The sequence below is a fragment of the Myiozetetes cayanensis genome, unplaced genomic scaffold (genome assembly GCF_022539395.1).
Source record: "Myiozetetes cayanensis isolate MyiCay16 unplaced genomic scaffold, myiCay2020 scf12, whole genome shotgun sequence".
NCBI classification, from domain to species: domain Eukaryota; kingdom Metazoa; phylum Chordata; class Aves; order Passeriformes; family Tyrannidae; genus Myiozetetes; species Myiozetetes cayanensis.
In genome coordinates this window covers 27,948,485-27,975,299 of record NW_026086826.1, presented here as the reverse complement: position 1 = coordinate 27,975,299, position 26,815 = coordinate 27,948,485, and the positions used below count along the sequence as shown (strand labels likewise).

At 44.5% G+C, this 26,815-nt stretch overlaps 1 protein-coding gene across 3 annotated transcripts in view; it reads left to right on the top strand.

Annotated features, from left to right (window-relative positions):
* Nucleotides 1-26,815, top strand: part of RABGAP1L (RAB GTPase activating protein 1 like) — a 210,549-nt gene that overhangs the window by 104,761 nt on the left and 78,973 nt on the right. For all 3 annotated transcript variants that reach the window (XM_050307379.1, XM_050307380.1, XM_050307378.1), the window contains 4 exons: nt 7,685-7,798; nt 16,981-17,055; nt 20,413-20,538; nt 21,941-22,084. In XM_050307379.1, coding sequence (XP_050163336.1) covers nt 7,685-7,798; nt 16,981-17,055; nt 20,413-20,538; nt 21,941-22,084 — 459 coding nt within the window. The remainder of the gene's footprint in view (nt 1-7,684; nt 7,799-16,980; nt 17,056-20,412; nt 20,539-21,940; nt 22,085-26,815) is intronic.

Genomic DNA, 26,815 nt, shown 5'->3' with positions numbered 1-26,815 from the left:
TTGGAAGAACTCCATTGTTTAAGAAAATGAGGGACAGACGTTTCCTTTTTGAAGAAACAATCTGTGCACTTCAACAACTTCAAACCCGAGAAGCTTTCTAAAATCAACCTATTGGCAACCCTTTATCTGAGCAGTGCTGCAAGGCACTTCCTCCTTGTTGGAATCAGTGGCACTGAACTGGATGAACTTCCTTGATAACCTTGATAACATTTCCTCTCTTTATTATGTCTTGCCAGCAGCAATACAGGTGCCAAAGGTCAGGGAGGCCCCACGTAGCTACAGATTTTGGTGGAATTCTTCCTTAGACCTGGAGTCACTCAGCTCATAAAGGAGAAGTCAAGCAACTCTGCAAAAAGATTTGGGTTTTAAAGGTGGTTGATGTAGCACCATCAATTGAGGTAGATGAATCGTAGTTGAGGATTCAGATACATCCCTTTTCCATGGTCTGTAAACAGTTTCCCTTCATTTTTCCACAGCCATGTGATACTGGGGCAGTTAAGTATTGTTTGTTTGAAACAGGCCTTGAGCTCTCCACTTGCTTCTGGAAGTTACTCCAGGAGCTGGGGGTAGAGTCAGAAATATTTGAATTTCAAATTGCAGATTAATCACAAGAACAGTTTTTCCAATCTTTACAACTGTAGTACTGTCTCTAACAGAGGAGACGCAATCAGGAAACTCATCTGAAAATCAGCAAACCAGAAGGAACTTGGACAAAATTCCTTGCTCCAGGGATAAACCCAAGCCCATCAGGTGTTGTACAGAGCAGCTCACCTCTTGTGGGGGGGGGATCAGGGAGCTCCCAGGGTGAGGGTGTGAAGGGTAGCTCTGGATTCAGGGTGCTCCATGCCAGTGGCACAAAATGCAGCCTGGTGCTTTCAGGAATTGATCTCTGGCCCAGTAGCACAAAGAGCGTTTTTCTTTTGACGACTGCTCCGAGAGGGGAGGTGGCAGAGTAAGGGGAATAAATTATGTATCAGCAGCAGAGGAGAGAGGAGGGAGCGTGTCCAGAATGGGAGAGGGAGAAGGCAAACAAACCACAAACATAGTAAAGGTCGTGGATATTGTTTGTTTTTCAGAACAGGAGAGTTTATGCAGAATTGATTGGTTTGTGTCTGATCGAGTTTTGCTGTGATTTTTTACAGAAAAATGTCATCTCTTCTGTTGCTGATTGATGGCTCAACCCTGTTAAGGGCTGAGCTGTTTCTGCCTCGTCCCTGTGACTGCTGCAGTGTAGAATCTAGAATGGTTTGGGTGGGAAGGGACCTCACAGCTCATGCAGTGCCACCCTCTGCCACAGGCAGGGACACCCTCCACCAACCCAGGTTGCTCTAAGCCCCATCCAGCCTGGCCTGGGACACTTCCAGGGCTGGGGCAGCCACAGCTTCTCTGGGCAACCTGTGCCAGGGCCTGCTCCACCCTCACAGGGAAGGATTTCTTCTGTATATTTAGCCTAAATTTCCCCTCTGTCAGTTTGAAGCCATTCCCCCTTGTGCTGTCACTCCTGTTCCTGATGAAGATTCCCTCTCTGTAGCCCTGTCAGATACTGGAAGGTGCTGTGAGGTCTCCACACAACCTTCTCTTCTCCAGAACAGCCCCAGCTCTCCCATCCTGTCTCCAGAGGGGAGGTGCTCCAGTCCCTTTACCAACTTGGTGGCCTCCTCTGGGCTGGCTTTGGACAGTTCCTTGTCCTTATGTTGAGGGCACCCAGCATAAGCTCTTTTTTGGAGCTCTGTACACAATACTGTTGACATAGGTATCTTTGTTAATCTCAGGCTCCCTTTTCCTTCTGTGAAGTGTTTAAGAGCCTTGGAGCTGTCATTCTCTGTCACCCAGGTGTGCCTTGCCCAGCATTTTGCAGCTGAAAACTGTCAGCACCACTCTGTGAGAGGGTGACAAACCTCCTGTGGGGCAGGTGGGCAGCGTGTCCTCACCAGGGCTGCTCCTCCTCCCAGGCAGCTTTGACATTGATTTCAGGGTTGAAAGGAGCTGACAGGAGGAGAGGAAATGGCCTCCAGTTTGGCTAGGGAGGGTTTAGATTAGATAAAAAAATGTGGGTGTGGTACTTGAGGCCGTGGTTTGGTGGTGAGCAATGGCAGTGCTGTTGTTGGTCAGGCTTGGGGTCCACCTTGAAGAGTCTGTGATTCTGTGAAATGCATTGACAGCCTTCCCAAATGAGCATCATTTCCCATCTCCTCGGCACTCACGTGGGGGAGGATGTAAATAAGTTGGCCAGTGCAGTCCCAGGGGTTGTGGCAGAGTCCCATCCCCCAAGTGTTTTCACAACCAGAGAATTGGTTGTTTAGAAGTGATTGGTAAGTTTACATTTGTAGTCTGAAAGGGGGCATGTTGGAGATAATTTCTGAGGATCCTGTCTTGGGAATTCTCAAAATGTGCCCACTACCTTGTCAAACACAGCTTGAGGAGCATAGGAAATAATTTGATAAAAGATGTTTGCTTCCTTTGGGCAGAGCTCTCTTGGTAATCCAAAATGATGAGAGAAGAGAGACCTGGGCACTAAATTTAGCTCCAGGAGTGACCTGCCAGAAGCCCAGGGCTGCTCAGATGTGAACTATTGATCTGGCCCTGTACCCAGGAGAGATGCTGTTCCTTCTGCCCAAGCAGCAATAAATGCAGCTGAGAGTGAGCCAGCGTTTGCAAATTCAGCTGACCAGGGTATTTACTGACTTAACCTAAATATTATGTTCTCTTTCAATATATTGATATGTAACTGTTATAAAAAAGTCTCCACAGAACAATCCCCTGCCTTTTTTCTCCATTTCTCTGTTAATTAGTGCTCTCTGAGTGTTAGATGCTCTCAGCTGAATAAAAGCTGATGATGATTGAAAGAAAATCTATTTATAGGCAAGAGCTGAACTATAAGGTATGTATTACAAATATGCTACAGAAGACCTGAGCAGAAGCCACACATCTTTTATTCAATGTGTTTAAAAGGATGAACTATTGATTTATTTCTTTTTCCCCCACAAATACTGATTAGTAGGGAACCTGAGGTTTTCTTGGATCACAGATTCTGCTTGGAGGGTTAGAACGTGCGTGGAAAATGAGGAGAGGAAAGGGATTGATAATGTCTCTATACGTGCTGGCACAAGGTGCTGGCAGGTTGAGTGGAAGCTGGAATTGGGTAGGACATCAGTAATAATGAGGGCAGAGCTTCGAGCCAGTTGTGGAGATCATTTCAAACCCAGGCTGACTGACCTCATCTCTTCTGTGTAGTTTTGTGTTTGCTGCCTGCTTGTGATTATGTTTTAGAGGGTTTACAGTCATTGCTCGTGTCCCCTGTGTGGAACCGCACAGGAGCACAGAGAACTTCAAGGAACAAACCAAGCAATCTGCAAAAAAATCTGTTCCTTCAGCAAACATTGGGCACTGAAACAGTGTCACAATGTCAGGAGCGTGCAGCTGGCAGTCAGTGTTTGAACTGACAGCTTTTCAGGGTTAAGAGCCGGGTTTATTGAGGGTACCTCCAGCTCCTCGTACCTGCAGGAGGGGTGTTCTCTCATCTTGGCTGAACAGGAGAGATGAGTGCCTGCAGCAGCCTGGGGGCTTTTGCTTTCCATACAAGGTGTAGCAAAGTTTCAGTATCTGATCCTGAAGGAGCATGACACACCAGATTTCCAGGGCATGGTAATTTTAGTTGCTGAGAGCCCACTCTGATTTTTTTTCTCCCCCTTTTCTTCCTTTCCTTGGTACTCTGGATTCTGGCTATTTTTAGCGAGTGAAGAGATGGAGCTCAGGTGATGCAAAATCAGCTCATTGAGCCTCACCAGAGATGCAGCCCTTCAAAATGGGCCACTCAGGGGAACCTGCAGTGAGTCTCCAGCACAGAGAACCCCAGAGTGGTTTGGGGAGGGAAGGACATTAAAGCTCATCTCTCTCCAACCCCTTGTCATGGGCATGGACACCTCCCACTAAAAAATGCAGATCCTATTTTCCTATGTGAACATATGTGATGAGACCAAACTTGAAGGAGTTTAAGGTTAGAGATAAGCCTTTGGAAGTTCAGTGTAAGAATTGCCTACTGATATACATAATGATATATTCTTGATCACACAGAGGTCCATGATTTTGAGTTGTGTACAAAAGTGCTTATCTAATGAGCTGCTTGGATTTATTTTTTTTCTCCCCCCTTACTATTTTTGCTCATGTGAGCCTGTGCCTTACTCGACACCACTCAGGTCAGGATTGGGGGCTGGAGTTATTATTTCCCTCCCTGGCGTTTCTGCAGGACTCATCACTCCAGCATTTCAGTGCTTCAGATGTTAATTGATTTTCATACCACCCTGCCGAGATGGGAAATTATTATTAACCAGGGAAATGGAGCACAAGGAGATTGAGGTCACAATTGCTGCTCAGTTTGAATGCCAGGTTTCAGACATCTGTGACCCGGTTTATTATTCCCTTAATATTCACGTTAAACTGTTGAATTCCTGTAATTCTGCCTCTCTCCACGCTGAGTCAGCAGCTGTGAGGCAGGAGCTGTAAGGATAACTCAGGTGATGGCTCCTGGGATTTTTTTTTTTTTTTGCATAAGGGACGTGCCTGGTTTCACAAAAGTAACTTTGGGCACAAGTGGGCAGGGAATCTGAGTCTCAACACTGACATGTTATTCCCCAGGAGATTTTTCTTTCTCAATAAATTCTTCTGACTGATTCAATACTTACCTCTGCAGTTCTTGGAAGTCTCTTCTGCTCCCTACCTGTAATTCATCACCAGAGTGTGTCCACTTGTGACAACAAATGAGTTGGAGTGTGCGGGAGATGTTCTTAATTAACAATTCTTGATTAACAATTCACAATTCCAGCTGTACCTGCACAAAGATTGCCCCGTGTTTCTATTTCCTTATTTTTGCGTCCATGAAATGCCCACACGGAGCAGGACCTGGAGAGCTGGGAGTGGCAGGAATGTCAGGGAGTCAGTTCTGCAGCTGCTCCGTTGCAGAAGTTGGGCTGTGTCAGGAGGAGGTGAAAGTTGGGCTGTGTCAGGAGGAGGGGATGGAGCAGAGAGCTCGTGCAGCTGTCAGAGCACTGACACGGGGAGATGATTCTTTCCCCTCAGTAGAATATTATTTCTCTGAGCTGGCAGCACTGAAATGATGATTAGAAGTGAGAAAGATGATTAGAACTCTGAATGCTTTGATAGCCATCTCACCTTAGCTTTTTTTTTTTTTCTTTTCATCATAAATTAACTAATCGTGATTTTCAGATGAATAAAAATCCTCTGAAAACCTAAATTAAGAGAGCTGTAAACTGTGGTACTCCTGAGAACAGCGCTGTTGACAGACTCTGCCTGCAAAAAGGTAGAAACTTAACCAAAGTATTTTTGGTCTATTTTAAGTAATAGTTCTACACTCTAGACTTATTTCTTGGTTGTCTGCAATTATGGGTTTATTGTATTTTGAGGGGATATTGCCTTTTGACAAGGAGTTAATTCTCCAGTCTTCCAAATTAATTTTTGGGGGTCCATTTAATTGTTTTCCTCTGTTTTTCAGAAGTATCTTTTGTTAATAATGCTGCATGAAGACTGCTTCAGGCTCCTTTTAACTCAGTAAAAGTGACTGTGCATTTGGGCCTTTTCACCAGTATTTCTGGCCCTACCTTGGCCATCTTCCCTGTCAGCTCCTGTGTGCTCAGTCACACGTTGGGCCTCCCGATGGAGGAGAGAGAAGTACAGGGAAGTCAAACACAATGTCCCAGCTCGACAGGAAAGTGATGTGTGTGCTGGACATGGTGCCCTTCCTGTAACTTTCTCTGGATCCTCTCACATTTGTGCTGAAGAATTCACATGACTGTGCTGGTAGATCTCAAATGCTCTTTAAGGCATTTCCTCGTCTGGGACCCAAACTGCGGTTTTCCAGCCTCTCCGGTGTTTGGACGCCGTGTAAATGAAAGTACTCATTAAAGAAGTCTGATTAGAGAGCTGCTTGTTATTAAATTTTCATTATTAGTCTGTGTTTTGTTGCTCTGTTGAGTGGTTAGTTTTGGTTCCTTGTAGTTGCTTTGATGTCCTGAGGATCAACGTAATAACACGGTGAAAGCACAAAAATGGGGTTTATCTTCTCCAGCAGTACCAGTTGGCATAATAAAAACATCACCTTTCTCTGTAAGCTTTCCTTTTCACAGCACATGACAATATGCTTGGTATTTTAGAGGGCTGGAACACCTCTCCCGTGAGGAAAGGCTGGGAGAGCTGGGGGTGTCCAGCCTGGAGAAGAAGAGAAGGCTCCAGGGAGAGCTGAGAGCCTCTTCCAGTGCCTAAAGGGACTGGAGAGGAACAGGACAAAGGGGAATGGCTTTCCACTGCCAGAGGGCAGGGTTAGGTGGGATACTGGGAAGGAATTCTCCCCTGTGAGGGTGGGCAGGCCCTGGCACAGGTTACCCAGAGAAGCTGTGGCTGCCCCATCCCTGGAAGTGTCCCAGGCCAGGTTGGACAGGGCTTGGAGCAACCTGGGCTGGTGGAAGGTGTCCCTGCCTGTGGCAGGGGGTGGCACTGCATGAGCTGTGAGGTCCCTTCCCACCCAAACCCTTCTGGATTCTCTGTGCAATATTACTGGGGCTAAAACAATAAAGGGGGTCAGGAAACACGAAATGATGTTTGTGCTGGGGCACCCGTGGCTGTGTCCTCAGTGCCATGACAGGAGATGGAGGAGAGCAGTGGTGGGATCTCACTCTGGGATAGCCTGGTCTGGCCCAGGCTGCTGCCTCTGTGTGTTGGCTGTGGATGGGCCCCAAGGGAGCTGGAGCTGGGAATTGCCCTGGACCTCTGGCTCAGCCCTCCCCAGGCAGCTGCATTTCCATGTGGCACAGAGGCGTTACAGGATTAAGAAACCACTGAAATTCAGGAGATTACCTGGTTACTGACTCCAGCAGGTATAAAAAGAGCTTTTTTTATGGAAAGCCCTGGATTACGAGGTGCAGTCTGAGGGTTTAGAAGCTTTCCTGTAACAGAGATATTTTGTTTTCAAGGTAAGAGTGGATATATAAAGGATTTATTTTCCTAGTCACAGGTGAGGATTTTGTTGGTTTTTCCTTAAGGATTAGGAAGGTAATGGAGAAAAGCACCATTTGATATTTACCAACCTAAAGGGACATCTCGCACTGAGGGCAACTGGAACCTGCAGATAATTGATTAACTGCTGTAGTTCCAGCTCTGACATGTTGATACCACTTCCTCATGCACACAGTGGTGTTTCTCAGATTTGTTTGCAGTGACTCCCATCTTTTTATAGGAATTCTTTATGAGTTTTTAGCTAACATTTTTATGGCAGATTGATACTCTTTTCAGATTAGTACCTTTGAGCTTGCAGGAGAGGGACACTAATTCTCTTGGTTTTTTACTGCCAGAGCAATGCAGTAAGCATGTGATCTGTGGTAATAATGCCCCAACAGTTAAATAACTAGTAATTTCCTCGGAGTTTTAAGGATGAACCTTAAGCCTGAAGGCCAGAAAACATGCCACGTTGCTCTGGCTAAACTGCCAAGTTATTACTGCATCTGAGACCGCAAAGGATTTTCAGTTTCTTCTCAGAGCATTTCTGGAGGCTGAGTCAGTAAAGCCGTTCCCTGATGTATCCACGTTGATTACACAGGGCATTTTCTATTCCGTGCTGTTTAATTACACTGTTACCAGGTTAATACATCGAGGGTTTTCTCTCTTTTTTTTGCAGGATTCTGCTCAGGAGAGTGTCATCAAACGAGATATCCATCGGACATACCCAGCCCACGATTATTTCAAAGATACGGAAGGAGACGGGCAGGAATCTCTGTACAAAATCTGTAAGGTACAGCCAGTGCTCTGCATTTTAAAGCAGCTCCATATTTTGCTGGGACTGTCTTTTACCCCCCTAACCCTGCTCTGGTCCAAGTCTCAAATCAATAGGATCTGGAAGCTTTATTTAGGCTGCATGTGGAGAGTGTAGAGTTTCTGCAGTGCTTCCCATAACCTTGCCTTCGGCATCTCCAGGGTGCAGGTGAGGGGGAGAGGCTTGGGCTGCGTTTGCTGGGGGGCACTTGGAGGTCGGAGATGCTGCTCTGTGGAATTGTGGTGTGGGAGAAGCTGGGTTTGCTCTGAACTTGAGAGGTTTGCAGAGGAAGAGAAACCCTCAGAGCAAGCTCTGCTGTGAGGTTAAACAGGGATGTCTGTAGATGATTATCTAGAGAACTGAGTTCGCTGATGGTTCCACAAGCAGAGCTTTTGACTCACTGCTGCCAGGTCACCCCTGGTGGAAAAACCTCTAATATTATTTTTTAATGTGCACACAGAGGGGAAGTTGAGGTACTCAGTGAACAGATTTGTCCAGCTTGTACAGACAGACTTGTGCTGCTCAGGAGAGATCCAGAAGGTAGAATATTGCAGCTTGGTGGGTAGTTCTCTGGCTGGCACTTGTGCATTCTGTTGTGGTTTTGGCAGTCAGTTTTTGTTTCACATTTGTTTCTGAAATTCAGGAAATTCATGTAGAATATTATATAATGTAGGATTCATTCTATTCATGTGGAATAAATGATTGCCTTAGACAAAGCCACTTCCACTTCCCTTCCACTTCCTTATTACTGTTTTCCACCTCCTGCTGATTAATAGAAATGATGGGGTTGTCAAAACAAGTACAAAAGAATGTCCTGCCTTTGGGGTGTGTTGATACATGTTCCTGTTCTCCAGATAAATTCTGTGGGGATACAGACTCCTGTTCAAACAGTAATTTGGATGACTTTTATAAATAGAACTGCTTAGGTATTGAAGTTCATTACTGTGAGTAATTCACGTTAAAAAAAGAAGTACAAAATAAAGGAACGGAGAGAACTTTGAACCAATGATATTGATTTCTCACTGATCTTGGAGGGCTCTGGAGGGCTACAGGAAAACAGTTCCTGTGCCAATCTAGGAAAAGAATAACCAGGACAATGCAGGTAATTGTGGGCTTGTCACTTGGATATCAGTGAAGTGAAAAATGATGGAATAATATTCATCTTTTCAAGAATTAAATGTGAGATGTGTGTTATAATGAAGGCCTGTGAGTTTACCGAAAATAGATCCTGACAAGCTAGCACAAAAAAACAGAAGTAGAGGTTTCACTGATGAAGGGGATTCTACTGAAGTTCTGTACATCATGAAGCCTGAGGTGGAAAGAACATATAAATGCTGGACAAGTTAGAGCATGAGCAGGATACACAGTAAAGAATTTAAAGTGGCCAGCAGGTTCTGAGCATCAGTACTGAATAAATGGATTCCAGCCGGGGCATCTTGGGGATCGTTCCGTGCACTCTCCTTAGTCCCCTGAAGGAAACCAGAAAGTCATTTGTCATGGACATCCATGAGATGGAGAAAAGGGAATGGTAAATAATGAGGTGTGGAGAAGAGAAGGCTCTGGGGAGACCTTAGAGCCCCTTCTAGTACCCAAAAGGGCTCCGAGAAAGCTGGAGAGGGACTTTGGACAAGGGCCTGGTGGAACATTCCAGCTCTGGAGCAGGCTCAGCCAGGAGTTTCACTGGATATATATATATATATATATAAATATATATATATTCCCACTGTCCCTGCCAATGTGAGCTGGGTGAGGGGCTGCAGGAGCTGGGGGGTGTCACAGGGCAGTGTCCCCAATGTCCCTGGGAGCTGGGGGATGTCACAGTGCAGTGTCCCCAGTGTCCCTGGGAGCTGGGGGGTGTCCCAGGGCAGTGTCCCTGGGAGCTGGGGGGTGTCCCAGGTTTCCCGTGCTGTTTATGACCGGCATCTGCTCCAGGGCTTTCCCATGTGTGCTCCAGGGAGTGCCGTGAGGGACACGACGCCATCTTGGCTCTGTGAGGTTCAACCCATCCCTTCCCCTCCACACACCCACACACACCCCACGGGGGTCTAGTGAGGTGAGCTTTAAGGTGCCTCCAACCCAAACCCTTCTGGGAACCTGTGCTGTGGATCAGAGGCCTGGCAGTGCATCCATCAGGTCAAGGGCTGCTTTTCCTGTGAAGAGTTTTGTATTCACCTGCAGTTGAACACCCTCTGCCACTTGGCCACCTTCTCGTGGTAGAACATGATCTGCCCAGCAGCGCTGCAGTCAGGTTTTAATTCCCTGCTCCAAGCAGCTCTGTCTCATCAGCAGAGTGTGCTGTCTTCATGTGTTCTCCAAGCTTTGTGAATATTTGCAGCAGCATCAGCCCTAGCACGTCTTTCTGCAGGGTTCTGTGAGTGACCTCACCCTCATTCTCTGGGTGGGAACTGACTGTTATTCCTGCCTTCTGCTTTCTATCCTTTAACCTATTATTTGAGTGTGTAAGAGGGCTTTCTACAGCAGCTTAGTTCCCTAAGAAGCCTTTGGGAAGGGCCTTTTGGGAAGTTGAAGGCTTTGTAAAAGTCCTGGAAGACTTACTGACTGCCTCATTCTTTATGTACTCATTGGTTCAGAGAAGGATTTGGAAATCGCTGCTTCCTGTAGAACAGCCATATCCAATCTTCAGCGTGGATTTACTCCTAAGTTTAATGATTTTAGAGTTAGTTGATGGTTTCTACCTACTTGCCAGTATTGAGATCAGACACAACTGCTGTGGAGATTTCCCAGGAGGAACTTTTCCTTCATCCTCACATAGTTTTCTTAAAATATTTGTGACTGTGACAGATGTCCATGGCTGGGTCTGACTGGACCTTGAGTTTATGATTGATCTGGTGAATTTTAGAGAGATACTGTTTAAAGCTAATTAATTTGCTTAGAAACTTGTCATTCTGTTGGGAATAAGAAGTAATATTGTGGCAGCTTTATATTACTGAAATAACTTTTACCAGAGGTGCTGGGCATTCATGGCCGCCTTCTCATATGAAAGCAAGAGGTTTGAAGAATGGGATTATTGAATAAGGCTGGAAAAGGTCTGTCCTCAAGTGGGGGGGGGTAAAAAGCTGAAGAGCATTTTCTTCATTCCCCACTGAAATGAGAGATGATCTGAGCTGTCAGATAAAGAGGAAAACCATTAAAGGCTCAGTGCCTCATTTTAACAGGCCTGTCAGTTTTCGTTCCGTCTCTTAATCTCATCTTCAGAACAGTGGGAAATCGGGAAAGATGGAAACTTTTTTCTGTTGCGGAACATTTATGTGACAAAGTACCTAAAAATAAGGTTTAAGGCTGACAACGGTGATAAGGAAGGAACAGAGTTCCAGATTCTGGACTGGGGGTTTCACTTGAGGACACCGCACCAGGTAGAGCTGCACAGAGCGAATTTTGGGGAGTCTTTGGGCAAAGAGCTGTTTCCTGCACGCTTCCTGTTGAAGTACTCTGCAAATTCCAGCTCTGTTTAGAGAGAGCTGCTATTGCAGTGCATAACTGAGCAGTGCTCTGGGGCTGCTTCCATGCTGCACGTAGATGTACTTCCAGCTCCGTGCTCCGGGGAGTCGGAGCGCTTGGCACGAGTCACCCTCTGGGCCGTTCAAGGGTCGAACAGGACACGTGTTCTCCCTGATTTCCTGGTTAAAGTAACTCCCATTTTACAAACAACCAGTGTGCCCTCGGTGGGACGAAGGGAGCCCGGGCAGGGACATCCGTGGGGTTGGCTGGGGGGGTTGTTCTCGCTGGGCAAGCTGGGAAAGCAGTCCCGGCGCTTCCCTGGTGTTCAGTGGTTGAGTTGCCTCTCGGGGAGTCCAGGTTGCTGGTCATGCTTTGCAGTGAACCGAGGTGCTGTGGAAGGATGGGAATCATTTGTATCATGGTGTGTTTTGTTACTAAATCCTGATCTGCTTGGGTGGCTCAGACTCGTAGTTTGCTCCTAATCCCAGTCTCACTTGCCTGATGGTTTTCCATGCAGGATCAGCGTGTGGCTGCTTTGCTGGCAGAGCAAACACTCCGGTTTAGTTGTTGTTCCATTGCCTGTTTGTTGGTACCCACATCAGCAGAGGGAACAATAAACTGTTTTCTAGCAGAGCAAACACTGACTGGGCTCTGATATGGGTGGTTTTTTTGGCTTTCTTTGCTGTATATTGAAATGTGAAAATGTCTTTGAGTTGCTCTTCTGTGACCAGCCCGTGATGAGCTGTGAATGATGGATTACTCTTTGGCAGAGCTGCTGCTCAGTGCTGGCCTCTGAGCTGAAAGTCTAATTTTCATCCTTTTTTTACATTTTCATCTCCATTTCTTTGCAGCATCTCTTTTCAGATAGTCACCTCTTGTCACCCTGCACTTATTCTACCACATTTTTCAATCCTTACTATCCCCTCAGATTTAAAAATGGGATGTTGCAGTGTTTGTCCACTTGGCTGTTATTATTTGTCAGAGAGGAGTCTATTTGCCAATTTTAGGATAAACACGGGAGCATAAACACAATCAGTTAGGAATTACTTCTCATCTGTTTTTAGTTGTTTATTTTCTTCGCTCCTGGGTTGAGGAGCAATTCTGGTAAATATTGTTGTCTTGTTTCACGCAAGGGATTTTTAATGTTATCTTGTTTTTATTCCATTTACATATTAATAAGGCTCCTTCTCCTGCATCTGTGCTCAGCAAGGAGGCAGCAGAGCTGTTCCTGCACTCGGGGCTTCTGCTGAGCCTCTGCTGGTGGAAAGGTCAGCCCTGGAGTCCTGGGTGCTGGAAGGAGCCTGCTCAGGGGCCTGCCTGAGTAAATGTGAAGGTTTCTTCATCCCCTCAGCCCCCCCAGCTCTGGGGGAGGCACATTGTGTAACAGCCTCGTGCCTCTCCCTGGTACTCAATAAATGAGTAACTAATGTCTAAAAATACAGTCTCCAACACAGAAATTCCTTGTACAATGTGATACATCCCCAACGCTGCAGTCACAGGAATATCACTACTTTCAGGCTGTTAGCCCTTGTAATAAATTTAGGTATGGAGTTTGAAATTGTACTGTCACTAAAATTATTCTGCGCCCGAGCATGTCAGGAAATACCTTGTCTGCACCAGAGTGGGGATGTTTTCCTGCCAGAGCCTGATTTTCAGCCACCATGTAAGTCCTTTAACTCTGCCAAGCCAGAGCTGTGTCTGTGTCAAACACTGAGCAGCTTCCAGAGGTCATTTCTATCCATGAGAGTCATGAGAGGGGAACTGAAGGCTCTGGAATGTGATACAGACACTCCAGGAATATTTCTCATGAGCTCTCTTTAGTTTCTGCTGTGATTGTTTCGTTCCCAGTGTTACTGAGTCACCGTGGTAAAGGCTGATATTGCTAGTTAGGGAACCTTCAGCAGGTGTAACCAGTCCTTTTCATGCTTATGAGGATGCAAAATGATGAGAAACATTTCATTCTGGAGTTTGGGACACACTCCTTTCTCTTCCTTATTGACATCTGCTGGGACCCTGAGGCAGCAGTTACTCAAACCCCAGATCTGGGGCTTTACATTCAGATCAGCCCCCTTTCTGTTTATCTTTTAAATGCTACTTACTTGGCAGCTTTCTACCTGTAGAATATTCTGATCTTGGGAGATTTCCCTCCGTTAGTTATTTTAGAGGATAATTTCTGTCCATCTCTGGATTCTTCATTCACTTTCCCAACGTGCAGGTGGTTCTCTAGCGTGGACTTCATTTTGGGAGACTGTTGTTCCAAAGGATTCACTTGCTGATGAACAGCAGTTCTCATCAGCAGACAGATAGCTGTTCAAAAGGTGTGTTAATCCTCTGAGTGAGAGCCTCATTTAGTTAAAATGAAAGGAAATAGGCTTCAAGGCACAACCTTCATTAAGTCCCACTTATGGGACAGAGAATATTTAAGATCTCAGTTAACTGGGGAGTTGTGATTGGAAGTTCCCCAAGAGTTTAAGAAAATAATCAGTTAAAAGGCTGTGACGTTGTCACAGGTTGTCACAGGAGAGATCCCATTCTCTGCAAATGACAAAGTTACAATGACTGCAATGGAAATAGGGGATTTGGGACTTTGCTTTGTTTTCATGTGTCACGTGGAAGGAGAAAGTTAATGCTCCTCAGTTCCTTAAAAGCATAAATTCTAAATAATAGATCTTGGAGCTTTTGTTAGTAATGTGGTATTGTGGTGGGATCATCCTTATTTCTGAGGCAGTTTCAGTTAACTACCTCAGATCTCAGCAATGCCAAGTCCCACAGGTTACTTAAAAATAAAATAGTATCATTGGAAATGTAACATGCATAAAGCTGCAGCAGTCTCTCTGCATTGGGTGGATGCAATGAAATCGTGTAGATTTGAGAGACTTCCTTAAAAAGTAAATCTGTAGTTGGCAGGATTAGGGGGCTTTGACTTAACACAGAACCTGATCTGATTCTGATGCAGAAAGTGAAGTTTGTGTCCCAGTACCTGATAACAGCTGCTTGTCAAGAGGAGATTTTGGGGAAGGCAGTTTATCTCCCCCCTCCCCCCAAGATTCTTGGGTGAACACCAAGAATCAATAAATCTTGAATATTTTTATTCCCTTTAATTGATCATCTCTTCTGATACTCAGTTGGACACAGATCCTTCAACACACCCCTGTTAGAAATGGTTCCAGCAGGATGACAACCCCTGGGATTCCTCTGGAATAAACCAGACACAAAGTTCACGGTGATTTTCTGCTGGAGCTTAAATACAACTTTCTCACACTGACCATATGTTTTCCAAGCCTTCCTGCTCTGCATGATTTTGAAATGGATTCATTGGGAGTGGATTTATTACAGATGTGCTCAGGAAGTTGATGATGAGAAAATGTGCTGGTCTTCCTTCATAGTTTTTGTATTTAACGTGCAGAGTGAGGATTTCCTTCCACCCTCCTCATTTTGCCATAATTTCAGCCTCTTTCACAATCTCAAAAGAAGTATGTTTTGATTTCTGATAACTTCCTGTGCTTTTCAATCTCTGTTTGTTCTGGTGTGTTGCTTTCTCAATACTTACTTTAAAATAACTCCTCCTCTGGATGAATTTATTGCTGTTTTCAGCAGATTATTTGCTATAACGCTTCTCACAACAGAGAACCCCCAGGCACTGATAGTTTGCTGTTAATTTTTCAGCCTGGATTTTTTATTTTTAATGAATTAGAAGTGTTGTTATAAGAAGAAATCATAAGTGGAATTTCTCATGTTTCTCGGTGGAGTTGGCCTTTCAAAAGCAGGAATAATACATCTTTTAGGAATGCTACAGAGATAAAATATTAGGCATAATAACTGATAAATTGGGGGAACAAATAGATCGAGACTCATGATGGTGATTAATCAGAGGATGGTTCTAATTAGTCATATGCAACATTAATTTAGGCATTTAAGGTAATTTCTCTTAATTTAGTGCTTGATAGCTGCAGAGTAATTTTAAATGAACTTTCTTGAAGAGAACATCCCTTTTTCCCCCAATTCAAATGTTGTGTTGTGCACTTCTGGAGTTACTTTTTCTGTTTGACTTCAGTGGCTGGAGCTGTTTCAAACTAGTGTGCAGATTGAAATGGTCAATTAAAGGGGTTTTTTTCCAATGATTTCTGTGACTGGTCATCTTGAATTTGCACGTCCCCTGAAACTGAGCAGATTATTTCCACTCAGCTCCCGACTAATCCCATGGAGCAGCCTTCAGAATAGTGGTGAGCAGTGGAGACAAAGGGCAAAGAGCTGTCCCAGGGCAGCTTTTCCCAGGGGAAATGTGTGGGGGGAGTTGTGCAGAAACAGTGACCTTTAAAGGAGTGCTCAGGTGGTATGTACAGAAATCCTGTCTCCTGGGATCATTGCAGAATTCCTGACAAATACAAGGTTTTGCCCATCTGAATGCAAAGGGAAAGTGATTTAAAGACTTTAAGTGGTTTGGGCTCTATTTCAGCCTTTCTGGCAGAATTAATTTGCAGTTTTGTTGGCTGGAAAGGAGTCACATCTCTTTTTGAGCCAGTGATTCCCTTCTGGAGAGGCAGCACAGCCACCTTTGGAATGCTGGTGGATAGCCCTGGGTGGGTTTGGTTCCCCAGCACCTCTGACTGTTTATTCCCGGTGTCTCTGATCTTCCATTCGGGGCACTTGCACATCTTGCTTTTATCCAGGACTTTAAAAAAGAAGATAAAGGTGGTGTTCTAGGCAGAGTGGATCTTCTGTTTCCTGGGGCTCTGCCCTTTGCTGTTGTTTTCCCTGGCTGTAGCCTCAGTACCTCCCTTATTCCCTCAGGAATGTCTCTCCCTCCTTTGTCAGTCCTGCTGCTGCTCAAACTTTCTTGAGTTTCCCTAAATTCTTAACATCCTCTGACATCTCTTTAAAAACAGGATCTGTCTTCTTGTCTCGGAAAAAGTAAAAGGGGGAAGGAAAGGTTAGTTGTTTTAGTTTGGGGTTTTTTTAAGAGTAAAGAAAAAAGCTTGTCAGTCATTTGGTAGGAAAACGAGTCTTGCTCATTCTCCAGCGTAACAAGGGCATGGAAAGGCTGTTCCTGATGAAATGTTCAGGCTGTGGTAGTTCTTGGCATTTTCTAACCTCAGGTCCTGTGCTTCCACGATGTCACAACTTTGTTTTTCCCAAACCAACCGACCACTCTCCCCACAGCACAAACTGCCCTGGGTTTGGTGTCATGTGAAGTGCTCAGCAGAGTTATCCTGGGTTTTGGTGAAGGGAAATTGCGTCCAACTCTTTTTGTGTTGTTTAGAAAATAAAAATTTACCAGTAAGAGCATCTGTGGAGGGTTGAGAGTGACCTGTGGGTGTTTTCTGAAGAGCCCTGAAAGCCTGTCCAAGAGTGGTTGTGGTTTCATCCCATTTATTATTTTAGCTTGAGTAGTGTTACACAGAGAATCATGGAATGGTTTGGGTGGGAAGGAACCTTAAATATCATCCAGGGACCTTAAATATCCATCCCTGCCATGGGCAGGGACACCTTCCACCAGCCCAGGCTGCTCCAAGCCCCGTCCAGCCTGGCCTTGGACACTTCCAGGGATCCAGGGGCAGCCACAGCTTCTCTGGGCACCCTGTGCCAGGGCCTGCCCACCCTCACAGGGAGGAATTTCCTCCCAGTATCCCACCTAACCCTGCCCTGTGTCAGCCTCTGGGAGCCCCTCGTGGTTAAACTCTCTTTGCTTTCCCTCCTGCCAGGCCTACTCCGTGTACGATGAGGACATCGGCTACTGCCAGGGCCAGTCCTTCCTCGCAGCTGTGCTTCTGCTTCATGTGAGTTAATTGCCAAATGAAAGCTTTGATATCTGAAACCAAAGCAGCTGTAAAATCAGTGGTGCTGTTTGACAGATATTTACTGTTGTTTATTTGCCTGTATTCATTTTCCTCTTGTTGCTTTTTGGCAGTAGTGACTAATGGCTTCTATCTTTATGAATGTAGATTTGCTTTATCTGGGAGAAATCCATTAAATTGTCAAGTACTTCTGTGTCAAAACCTGAAGCTGATTTGTTACATATTAATATTTTCTTTTAATTTAGTTGTCACCTTGGTGAGCTCCCTTTGTGTTTATGGGGAATTTAACTCTGGGAGACATTCTCGGAGTAGCTCAGCAGAGCAAGCAGTCTCATTAATTTTTAGTGAGCCTTTTTCCTCCTAGGGACACTTTATAATATACTTGTGAGTGAAAGCTGAATTTCAACCTTGATATTTTAGCCTGTAACCAAAAACGGCACAAAATTTGATCCGTTGCTTCCTGTATAAACACATGCACATATGTCTAGAGATAGATAATTAAATACACAGGTTTTATAGCATGCAAGATGCTCTACCTTTGATGTCTCAGTGGAAAAGCTGCAGATTCAAGTAGTGTATTTATTCAGGGATTTATTCAGATAAAGTAGATCGGAATAAACCATCCTACACCCCAACCACAGCTTTTCCGGTCAGGTTTTAATGAGTAAATTATTAATCATGATTGAAATAGGTTTTGCACTGTGGGTTTGAGTCAGCTGTTGCTGTAGGTGTTACACATACACTTCCTAAGGCACTGAGAACTCAGATCAGTTGAAGCTGTAATTCCTAGGGAGAACTGGAGCTCCTGGGAGGCTTAAGGAGCAGGATCCACAGGGACAGCGTTGCAGAGAAGCTTTAGATCCTTTCAGGACTTAGTCACAATATTGCAGTTCCCACATACACTACAAATTAGCTTATCTAACAGTTATTTTTTGCAATTAGCTTTTTACCCCAAACAGGATTTGGAAGTTCCACTGGAAGAATAAGCCCTTTTCAATACCAGAGTTGTTTGGAAACGTGTGGGTGTCTCATTCTTAACATTTGACTAATACTTCAGCTCCTCTCCCTGGGTTCTGTGCTGTCATTACTACAGAGAATCACCTCTGTTTCTGGTGTTTCTGGAGCTGGAAGAAATTGCCCTGTACACAGGGAATACTAAATGGAAATTACCCTCATTTTAATATGCCCTTTATAACGTTTGCTTTCATAATAGGATATTAAAGTGAAATTCTCAGAGAAAGGGGGGAAGGGAAGCAGTCTCAATGAGCTCATGTAAGTTGGCAGCTTCCCAGGATGTCCTCAAACTCTTGTTTTTCTCAAATTCCCCAACCAGTCTGTGTGCTGTGACTGCCTGTAAGACCCTCTCTAACTCTCCTGTCTTTGCATGGATTTCTAGACCCCTTCCTTTCCCTTTTCCTTCCGGGACAGGCTGTCCTTTCTCTCCAGTTAGACCTCCTGCAGGGGTGGCTGGGTAGCCTGAACCTCCATCCATGATTTTTGTGATTTTGCTGCTCTGATGAAATCCCCATCAAGGGTGAGCAGGTACCTTCCAATCACAGAGGGACAGTGTTGCCAACTCTAATCACTTTACTGTAAGTCTCACAGTATTTGACATTTTTTTCTTGTCTGCTTTTCCAGAGCCATTGCTCTGGGAAAAAAAACCCCTAAAATTTCAAAGAATACAAATTTGCCCTTTATGATCTCAATGCTGAAAATCAGACTGGCAATACCCAAAGTTTGTGTTCTGCTTGAATGAAAGAAGAAATGAGAACTCGATGTATGAGTCCGAATTCTTGGGGTTGGTAATACTGGAGTACCTCTGTCCCCTGAGAGCAGGGACTTGGGGACCTGTTTGGCCTCTGTCCCCTCTCCCTGTCTCAGGGGAGGAATGGCTGTCACTGCACGAGTGTCTGACTGAGCATGCAGGGGAGATGAGCTTGTGCATGAGCACCTGTTTTCTGTTTAATTAAAAATAATTGGGGCTTGATCAAAAACCCCTGAAATTTGCGTTCGTCGCCTTTCTTACAGAGCAGGTTGGAGCCTTTTGGTCAGGATGAAATCATTGCTTCCCTTTACTGTGCCTGCAGCTTTTATCCACTGTCAGTGGGGATCACTGCATCCAGATAAAATTGTGCTTAGGAGCTTTGTGGTGGCTAAGAACTTGTCCAAGGTGAATCAGCCTTGGACTGGGAGCCAGCAGCTGAGCTGGCACTACTTTATGCTAATTAGATACTTTCCTTTATGATGTCTGAAAATGAAAATGAAAGTGTCTGCCCATGGCCCTGGAGACAGGCCCCAATCATGGGCTGAGCATAAAAGATGAAACCCTGGAGGTAAATATCAAGAGACTGAAATTCCCTTTGAAGAAAATACCAAGCTTTTATCTGGAGCTGATATTTGATAAGGAGCTGGCAAGAGGCCGTCTGAGTGAATACACTAAAAGGTCAAGAGTTGTCATTCTTGATCCTCAATAATTGTTTTCATTTCTTACAATCTGGTGCCTCCAAAAGAAAGGTTGCTTTTAATGTCTTTGAAAGCTTGATTTGGGGTCTGCAGTGCCTGTCTTGTTATGGTGTTACCTGAAGGCACGGGGGAAGGGAGGGAGGTGATGTGGAGGTTTTGTGACACACAAATTCAGCATTCAGTGGGCTTAAGCCACAAAGTGTGAGTTTAGAGTGGCTCACACAGCTTGTGTTGGTACCACCTCCCAAAACTCTGTTGGATGAGAAACTCTGGAATAGAGGTTATAGAGATAGAAATTCTGAAAAAGTCAGGATGTTAATTGATGGGATCGTGGGAAACCTGATTTCAGAGTCCGATGTCCTGGTGTTTGGATGAAAGCAGGTGAGCATTATTCTCACTCAGGGTTGGTTGTACCTGAATTCTCCTGAATCCTCCCCTTTTAACCAAATCTCTCTCAGTAAAAATCACTGTTGTGAGTTGTTGCCTTTTTATTTTACTTTTACTCCCTCTTTTTTTTATTATTTTTAAATTGTTCTGTACCTGCTGGTTGTGTACTGGTTGTTCTCGCCCCTGTTGGGCAGCAGGAATGCTGCTGCCAGTTGTGCTGCTGTAGGGATCTACATGTACAGGAACCTGGGATTTGATCCCACATTTTCTTCAGAGAAGGCCTTAAAAGAGCCAGACCCAAGTGCTCATCAAGGAGAACGGTACCCTTGATATTTTACTCCCTCAACTCTGCATTCAGAGGGCTTGGCTGAAAGTTTTAATGTGTCCCTGGGTCTGACTTCATCGTGCCCAAGGTGTGTGTGATCTGTGCAAGGCATCTCCAGCCTCAGCTCTGTTTTTAACCTTGCTTTTGTGTATTTTTCCCAACAGATGCCAGAGGAGCAGGCATTCTGTGTGTTTGTGAAAATAATGTATGACTATGGCTTGAGGGACCTCTACAGAAATAACTTTGAAGATCTCCATTGCAAATTTTTCCAGCTGGAGAAGTTAATGCAGGTGGGGCTGGAGTAACAAATTCTCCTTCTGTCATACATGGAAATGCTGGCCTGAAGAAGAGATTAATGCTCTGCTTCCAGAAGCTGCTGGACAATAAAACCCCTCTCCTTTTGGAGGTGGGGCAGGACCAAAGCAGGAAAGTTTAACAGCTCAATCCACACCCCATGAGTCAGATTTATTTCTAGTTTCTTTTGTCTTTCAAAGACCAATCCTGCTGCTAATCTCTGTATCCAAGCAGAGCAGGTATCTGTGTTTTTTCTCCCTCTCTCTGTCTGCTTCCTCCCCCTCTTCCCTGTTCCCTGATGTTGCTTAGGGACAATGTCTCTGTGCTGTTAAGGCCAAGGTGTATCTTTGCACTGCCACCATCAGTGCCCTACTTTCCACGAGTTCTGCTGGTGGTTAAGAGGTCAGGCAAATGAGGACACCCTGATGCTTATGAAATGCCAGCCCAGGGTAGGTCACTTGGCAGGTTTGGCTGTCCCTTCCAGGCACTGCTCTTTTCTCAGGTGGAATTGTTTCTTTGGGTATTTTAACATCGTTACCCTGCTGCAAGTTTTACACCTGGTTGTTCTGGCTAGTAAGGAATTACTAACAGGCCATGGAGCCCTGCCCTGGTGTTAGCACAGTGAAGGCTGCTGGAGTCAGATCCCACAGGTGACCATGGATAGCTCTGTGGGATATACTGAAACCAAACCAAACAGACCACTGCTAATTTAATGTTTTAACTCAATGAAGTTTTTCTCAGATGTACTTTTTTCAAATCTACTTTATGGAGTAGAATTACTGATTAATGTGATATTCAGCATATGGTCTTCTCAATATTTGCATATGCTCACCAAGATTTTTATTAACAAATAAAATAAATTTTATTAACAGATATACTGTTAACAAAGATACTTTATTAGCTTAATATGTCGTCACTGTACAGTAGCATTTTCAGTGCTTATTTTGTGTTGTTTATATATGCTCCAAGTTAGAGAAATTGTCTGTGCTCTGTTGCTTTCAAGCTCAGCAAGGTGATCTCCTGGTTCCAGTATCTATTATTTTATTGTGGCAGAAGCATTTGTGGCAAAATAAAAGCAAAGGAATAACTTAAAAAACTTATTTTGACATAGATTTCACAACCTCTCTGCCTTTTGACTGCTGAAGGTTTTGTAATTTCTCGGGATAATCTCAGTGCGTTATTTGATACTTTGATAGAGTCCACTGTGGATACGTCCCTAAAAACTGTAACTGTGGGCGCTGAAATCCATCCAGAAACATTTCCCCTGCTCAGGAGAAGCCAGGATTTCACTCTGTTGTGGTTTTTGGTGTTCAACAATGTGGTCCTTACTGGCAGGGTAAATGAAGAGCTTGGATTAGTGAGTAAAACTGAAACATTTCCTTTTCTCCTTTGCTCCAGGAGCAGCTACCGGACCTGCACAGCCACTTTTCAGACCTCAATTTGGAAGCTCACATGTACGCATCCCAGTGGTTCCTCACGCTCTTCACTGCCAAGTTTCCACTCTGCATGGTCTTCCACATCATTGACTTACTACTCTGTGAGGTATAAAAGCTATTGAGCCACAAAGCCCTTCTTCCAGTCCACAAATGTGTCCTCTTGTCTTATTTCATTTAGCTGGAGTCCTTTGCTGTTTGATTTCAAAACATGTGTAACTAAATTAGGTAGAAACCGTGGTCATACTGAAGGGAAGATGTTCAGTGAAATACTGGTTTGGTTTCAGAATGAGAACTGTGGATTGCCTCTTTCTTTGCTGAGGGATCTAATTAAGAATATCTGATGCACTCATCTGTTCTTCATTTAATTTGTTAAATGACTTTTCAGAGTCAGAAATTGTAATTTCTTGAAAACACCTCCTAGGAAAAGCTCTCCAGTGCCCACGGACTGTAAGGGTGGTGCATTTGTTTAATACTTGTATTAAACAAGTACTGACCACCACTCATCAGTCAATATTCATTTCCTTAAGAGTATCTCTTGTTCTGCACGTTGGTGCTCAGCTGTCAGAAGGAGGTGGGTTAATACTGGCAGTGTTTATCTCAGCATGTCTGAAGGAATTACTGTGGGAAAGGAGGTGAAAGAATCCGAGGAGAAAGTGAGAGTGCAACACCAGAGCCTGCTAAGGAAAGGGCAACTTGTTAATGCTTGTGGAGGGTAATCACACACAGCTAAGGGAGCCTCTTTTACTAGAGCTAAAAATAAGCCAGAAATGGTAAGAAAATCGATTTGAAGTGAGAAGATACACACAGACATCTTGAGGAGTGGGGTAGTGTGGAGATAACGTCCTGAGGCACCAAGTGAAGGCTATCAGAAAAGTGCTCCCAAGATTCAGGAGTCAGCCAGTCTCAAGTACCAGGCACTTCTGAGAATTGGTGGGAGGAGTGTAGATTAAAGCCATATTAAACTAAAGATGCAGTTGGCCCTCGGCACAGAAAGAAAGTCAAATCTGAAGGTGTATGGCCAGAGGCAGAACCAGAGACCGTTCCTTGGCGGAGGACTGAGGCTGTGTGTCCAGTCAGCCTCTGCAAGGAGTTATGGGGAAATCAAAAAGTGATTTTTTTCTGCATGAAATTGTTCTTTACTTTATCTCTGAACAACCAGCCTGCCGATAATTCCGGCAACTGGAAGGACTAAAAACAGTGGCAGCTGCAAACAGTGGAAAGAAAATGTTCTTCTGCAGCAAAAAAATCCTCCAAAAACCCAAGAAGCCTTTGAAGTGAACTGTCTTAAGTTCTTAAAAACAAGCTTCCAGCCTTCTCCTTAATTTGTCATAGATACACATGAATTTTAAATACCCTTCAACTCCTTCCTGACTGTGCTTTCTCCACGCCCCTGACCTGTCTGTCGTTACAAAATGTTTACATCCTACACAGCTCTTTTGTGAAAGAAAAACATCAAGGGATGAAAACCGGTTAAAACCATTGCTGAAGGGATGCTGCCAGCTGATCATTCCAAGGGAGCTTCTCTGGCCCCCACAGGAATATTTGAATTACAGAGGAGCAGTTTGTGTCTTGGACCAGGAGATCTTTCGGGTCCCTTCCAACCCCAACCGTTTGTTGATGCCGTGTCAACCAAGAGGTTTTGGTTGGGGTTGGTTCTTTTTAGTTTTTGACTGCATCTGGGAGAGTGAAAATGGTTGTTAAAGATACTCTTCAAGCTTCAGTCCAGAAAGGAAAAATACCTGTTGGAGGTGCCATAGTTCCCCAGCTGACCAGGGAGGCACATCCCCTTCCTCCACATGCACGGGGGAACCATGGCACAACCTGGGGATGGACCTCCTGGGCAGGGCATAACCTGTGAAAAAGGAGCTACTTTTATGATGGGAATTATGTTTTATGGAGACATTTTTAGAATCCCATCAAAGTGGGTACCACTCTCATCATTCTCACATGAAATCTTAACTTCAGAGCACTTTTATGTAAGTTCACACAAATCTGGGACTTGCCACAGCCTCTGAGGGATTGGGTTATTTCACCCTATTGTCTTCTGAGAACCTTTTTATTTTTAACTTACCTCCAGGCTGTTGGGTTGCCTAAATTCCCTGTGGCCTTAGAATATTGCCTCAATAACTCTGGGACAGAATCTGCCGCCCATCCTCGTCTAGAAATGAAATATTCTGGAATTATTCGTCTTCCCTTGGAGAGAATTTTGGGCTTGCAGGCAGGTACTCCACAGTGCCTGTAGCAAAAACCCAAACCCGTTGGTGCTGTTGGAAGTTCTGATGGGATTCCAGCAACCCGAGTGCCTTTGAGCCTGCAGGTCTTTCCCCCACGTTCCTTTTCGCTGCCTGTTTCAGCTGCTTCGTTTGTCTCTTCCCCTTCGCTGTTCCTGTGTGCGTTGAAGAACATCTTTGTTGATGAAACCCCGGAGTTGTATTTGGACTTGTCAGTCTTATCTATCAATATGACACTGTGTTATTGAACACTTTCGCGAGCCTGCTCTGTTTTGCTGTCTCTTTTTGTTCCGTTTTAAATTATTATTTATTTTTAAAGTCATGCTCAGAAATAGCAACTCGTCTGGGTAAAGCTCTTGTCACTCAGAGCTGTCCCCGGTGCAACAGCTGCACCTGGGTTATGCTGCAGAATAGCAAACAGTTGACATTTCACTTCATTTTTGCGTTTGAAAACGTTCAGTTTCGAATGAAAATACGTGTTTTAAAAGCACTAAACAAATGACCTTCAGCAGGCATTCAGAAGAGGAAAAACAACCCAAACCAGTTGGCAGGCAATTTGGAAGCGTTTTTTAAATTTTCATGATTTTTTTCTGCTTTAAAAAAAAAAAGAAAATACTTTAACCATTTGTGATATATATACACTGCAGAGCTCAAGGTGCCATTCCATTATTAACTTAAAATTTTCAGACACTGGGTCACCCCTTTTAAAGTCGATCTGGCTATTTGTGTGTGCACTTCTGGGGGATACAAAATACTTAAGGGTGGTGCTTCTCTCTTTGCAGGGAGTATGTGAAAACCCCTCCTGCACGCTGCCCTTCCTGGGCTGCCACAGAAATACAAAAGTTTATATTTTCATGTCATAACACGTGATTTGGTTTGGTGGTTTGACTGCTAAGTTAACAGTGTGACTACTGAGCTGCCATTCTGTGTTCGAGACTGCATTCAAAGGGATACAACTGGTTATCAATCAGTTTTGAGTATGAATAATTTTGAATGTGACATAATGTAATGTTTATGAATACAGCTAAATAACAAAGAAGGAAAATTACCTTTGGCAGGACCACGTGGCACTGTGGAAGAAGTGGGAATTGAAAGGGGGATACCATCACTCCTTGGCCTTTCTTTATCATCTGTTGCTTTCAGAATATTGAGTAAAACAACTTCTGTGCTTGCTTTTGAGGAACTGTCTGTGCCAATGAAGTGATTTTTAAAAGCCTTTTAGAACGCAGGTGACTCGGTGCCGGTGAATGAGCACCTCTCGATACAGCAAGTGTGGCACCACACCGAGGAGCTGTGGTGCCTGGGAGCGCTCCTGCCTAAAGAAATGGTGGCAATCACGGCAGAATTACAAGTATTGGCGCTGGGGATTGGATTTGTGTCTCGTGTGTGTCTTGCCGGGGATGGATGTGCCAGGAAACGCCGTCTGGTAGCGCTCAGACGCGGGGCCGGCGCTGTGGGAGCGCTCGCCGAGGAGGAGAGACCATAATAACCTGCTATTTTTTATCTGTCTCTGTCAGATACTTCTGTGATGCCTTCAACAGAGTTGAGAAAGAACAGATTAACATTTCAATTTATTAAACTTCCCCAGGAATTGAGTCAGGAACAAGCCCACTTCCTCCGTGAATCTGCGCTCAGATGAAATGTGATTTAAGTGAAAGGTTGTGCACGGTTGTTTATCTTCTGGAGATCTACAGGGGAGGAAAAATTGAACTGTTTTGGAATTGCTTGTTGTTGACATGATGTCTGCATTTGTTAACCCTCCCAGTTATGAATGTTTTATGAAATCTTTAACAAAACAGCAGACTGGGCTTACTGGAAGTCAAATCTCTTCCAGTAACAGCATGTTAAAAGCTGGGCTTAAATTCCAAGTAGGCACCGATCTGTGCTGGAATTACCTGCCTTTATATTTTGGATATAAAATTTCAGTACTGTTTACCAAGCTGAAGTCAGGGTCCTACATGTGAGTGCTAAAAGGTTGGGGGTTGAGTTTGTTTTCCTTCTTAGCAATGCAGGCAAATAAACTCTGGCATTTAGGCTGTGTCTCCCCTCCTGCCTCCTCCCTTCGAGCCGAGCCTCCTTGCTGAAGTCTTTATCAGCCACTGCTGTTTCATGTGAAGAGACTGGAGAGGATTTCTTCCCCAGACTGCTATAATTAGCTTTTAATTAATTTAAGAAGGAGAATAGGTTCTCTCAGACTCCAGATGGACAGCTGGAATTGGGACACACGTGTCCAGTGGTGCCTTCGGGCAGCTGCTGACATGTCAGCCATTATAAGCTTTTGTGTTGCAAAAACGGGGGGTCTGCAATGGAATTACCTCGGGTTTTCTGGCCCTGGATGTTTGGCTTTTATGGAGTTGGATGAGTTATTTAAATCCAGGCTAAAAGTAATTTAGCCTAATTCATCTGGTGACTGCAGCTGTAACCCACTGTGGGGGCTTCTCAGTGCTGGCCCAGAAATTCAAGTGAAAAGAAGGAAAGAATGATGTAGGATTAGACAGTGTGTTTGCTGCATGAGGAACTTTCTAAAGCTTCTGGACGTGTGTGTTTAGGACGTTCAGATTATAATGATAATTCGAAGTTCTTTTCAAAGCAGAAAAGGTTCTGAG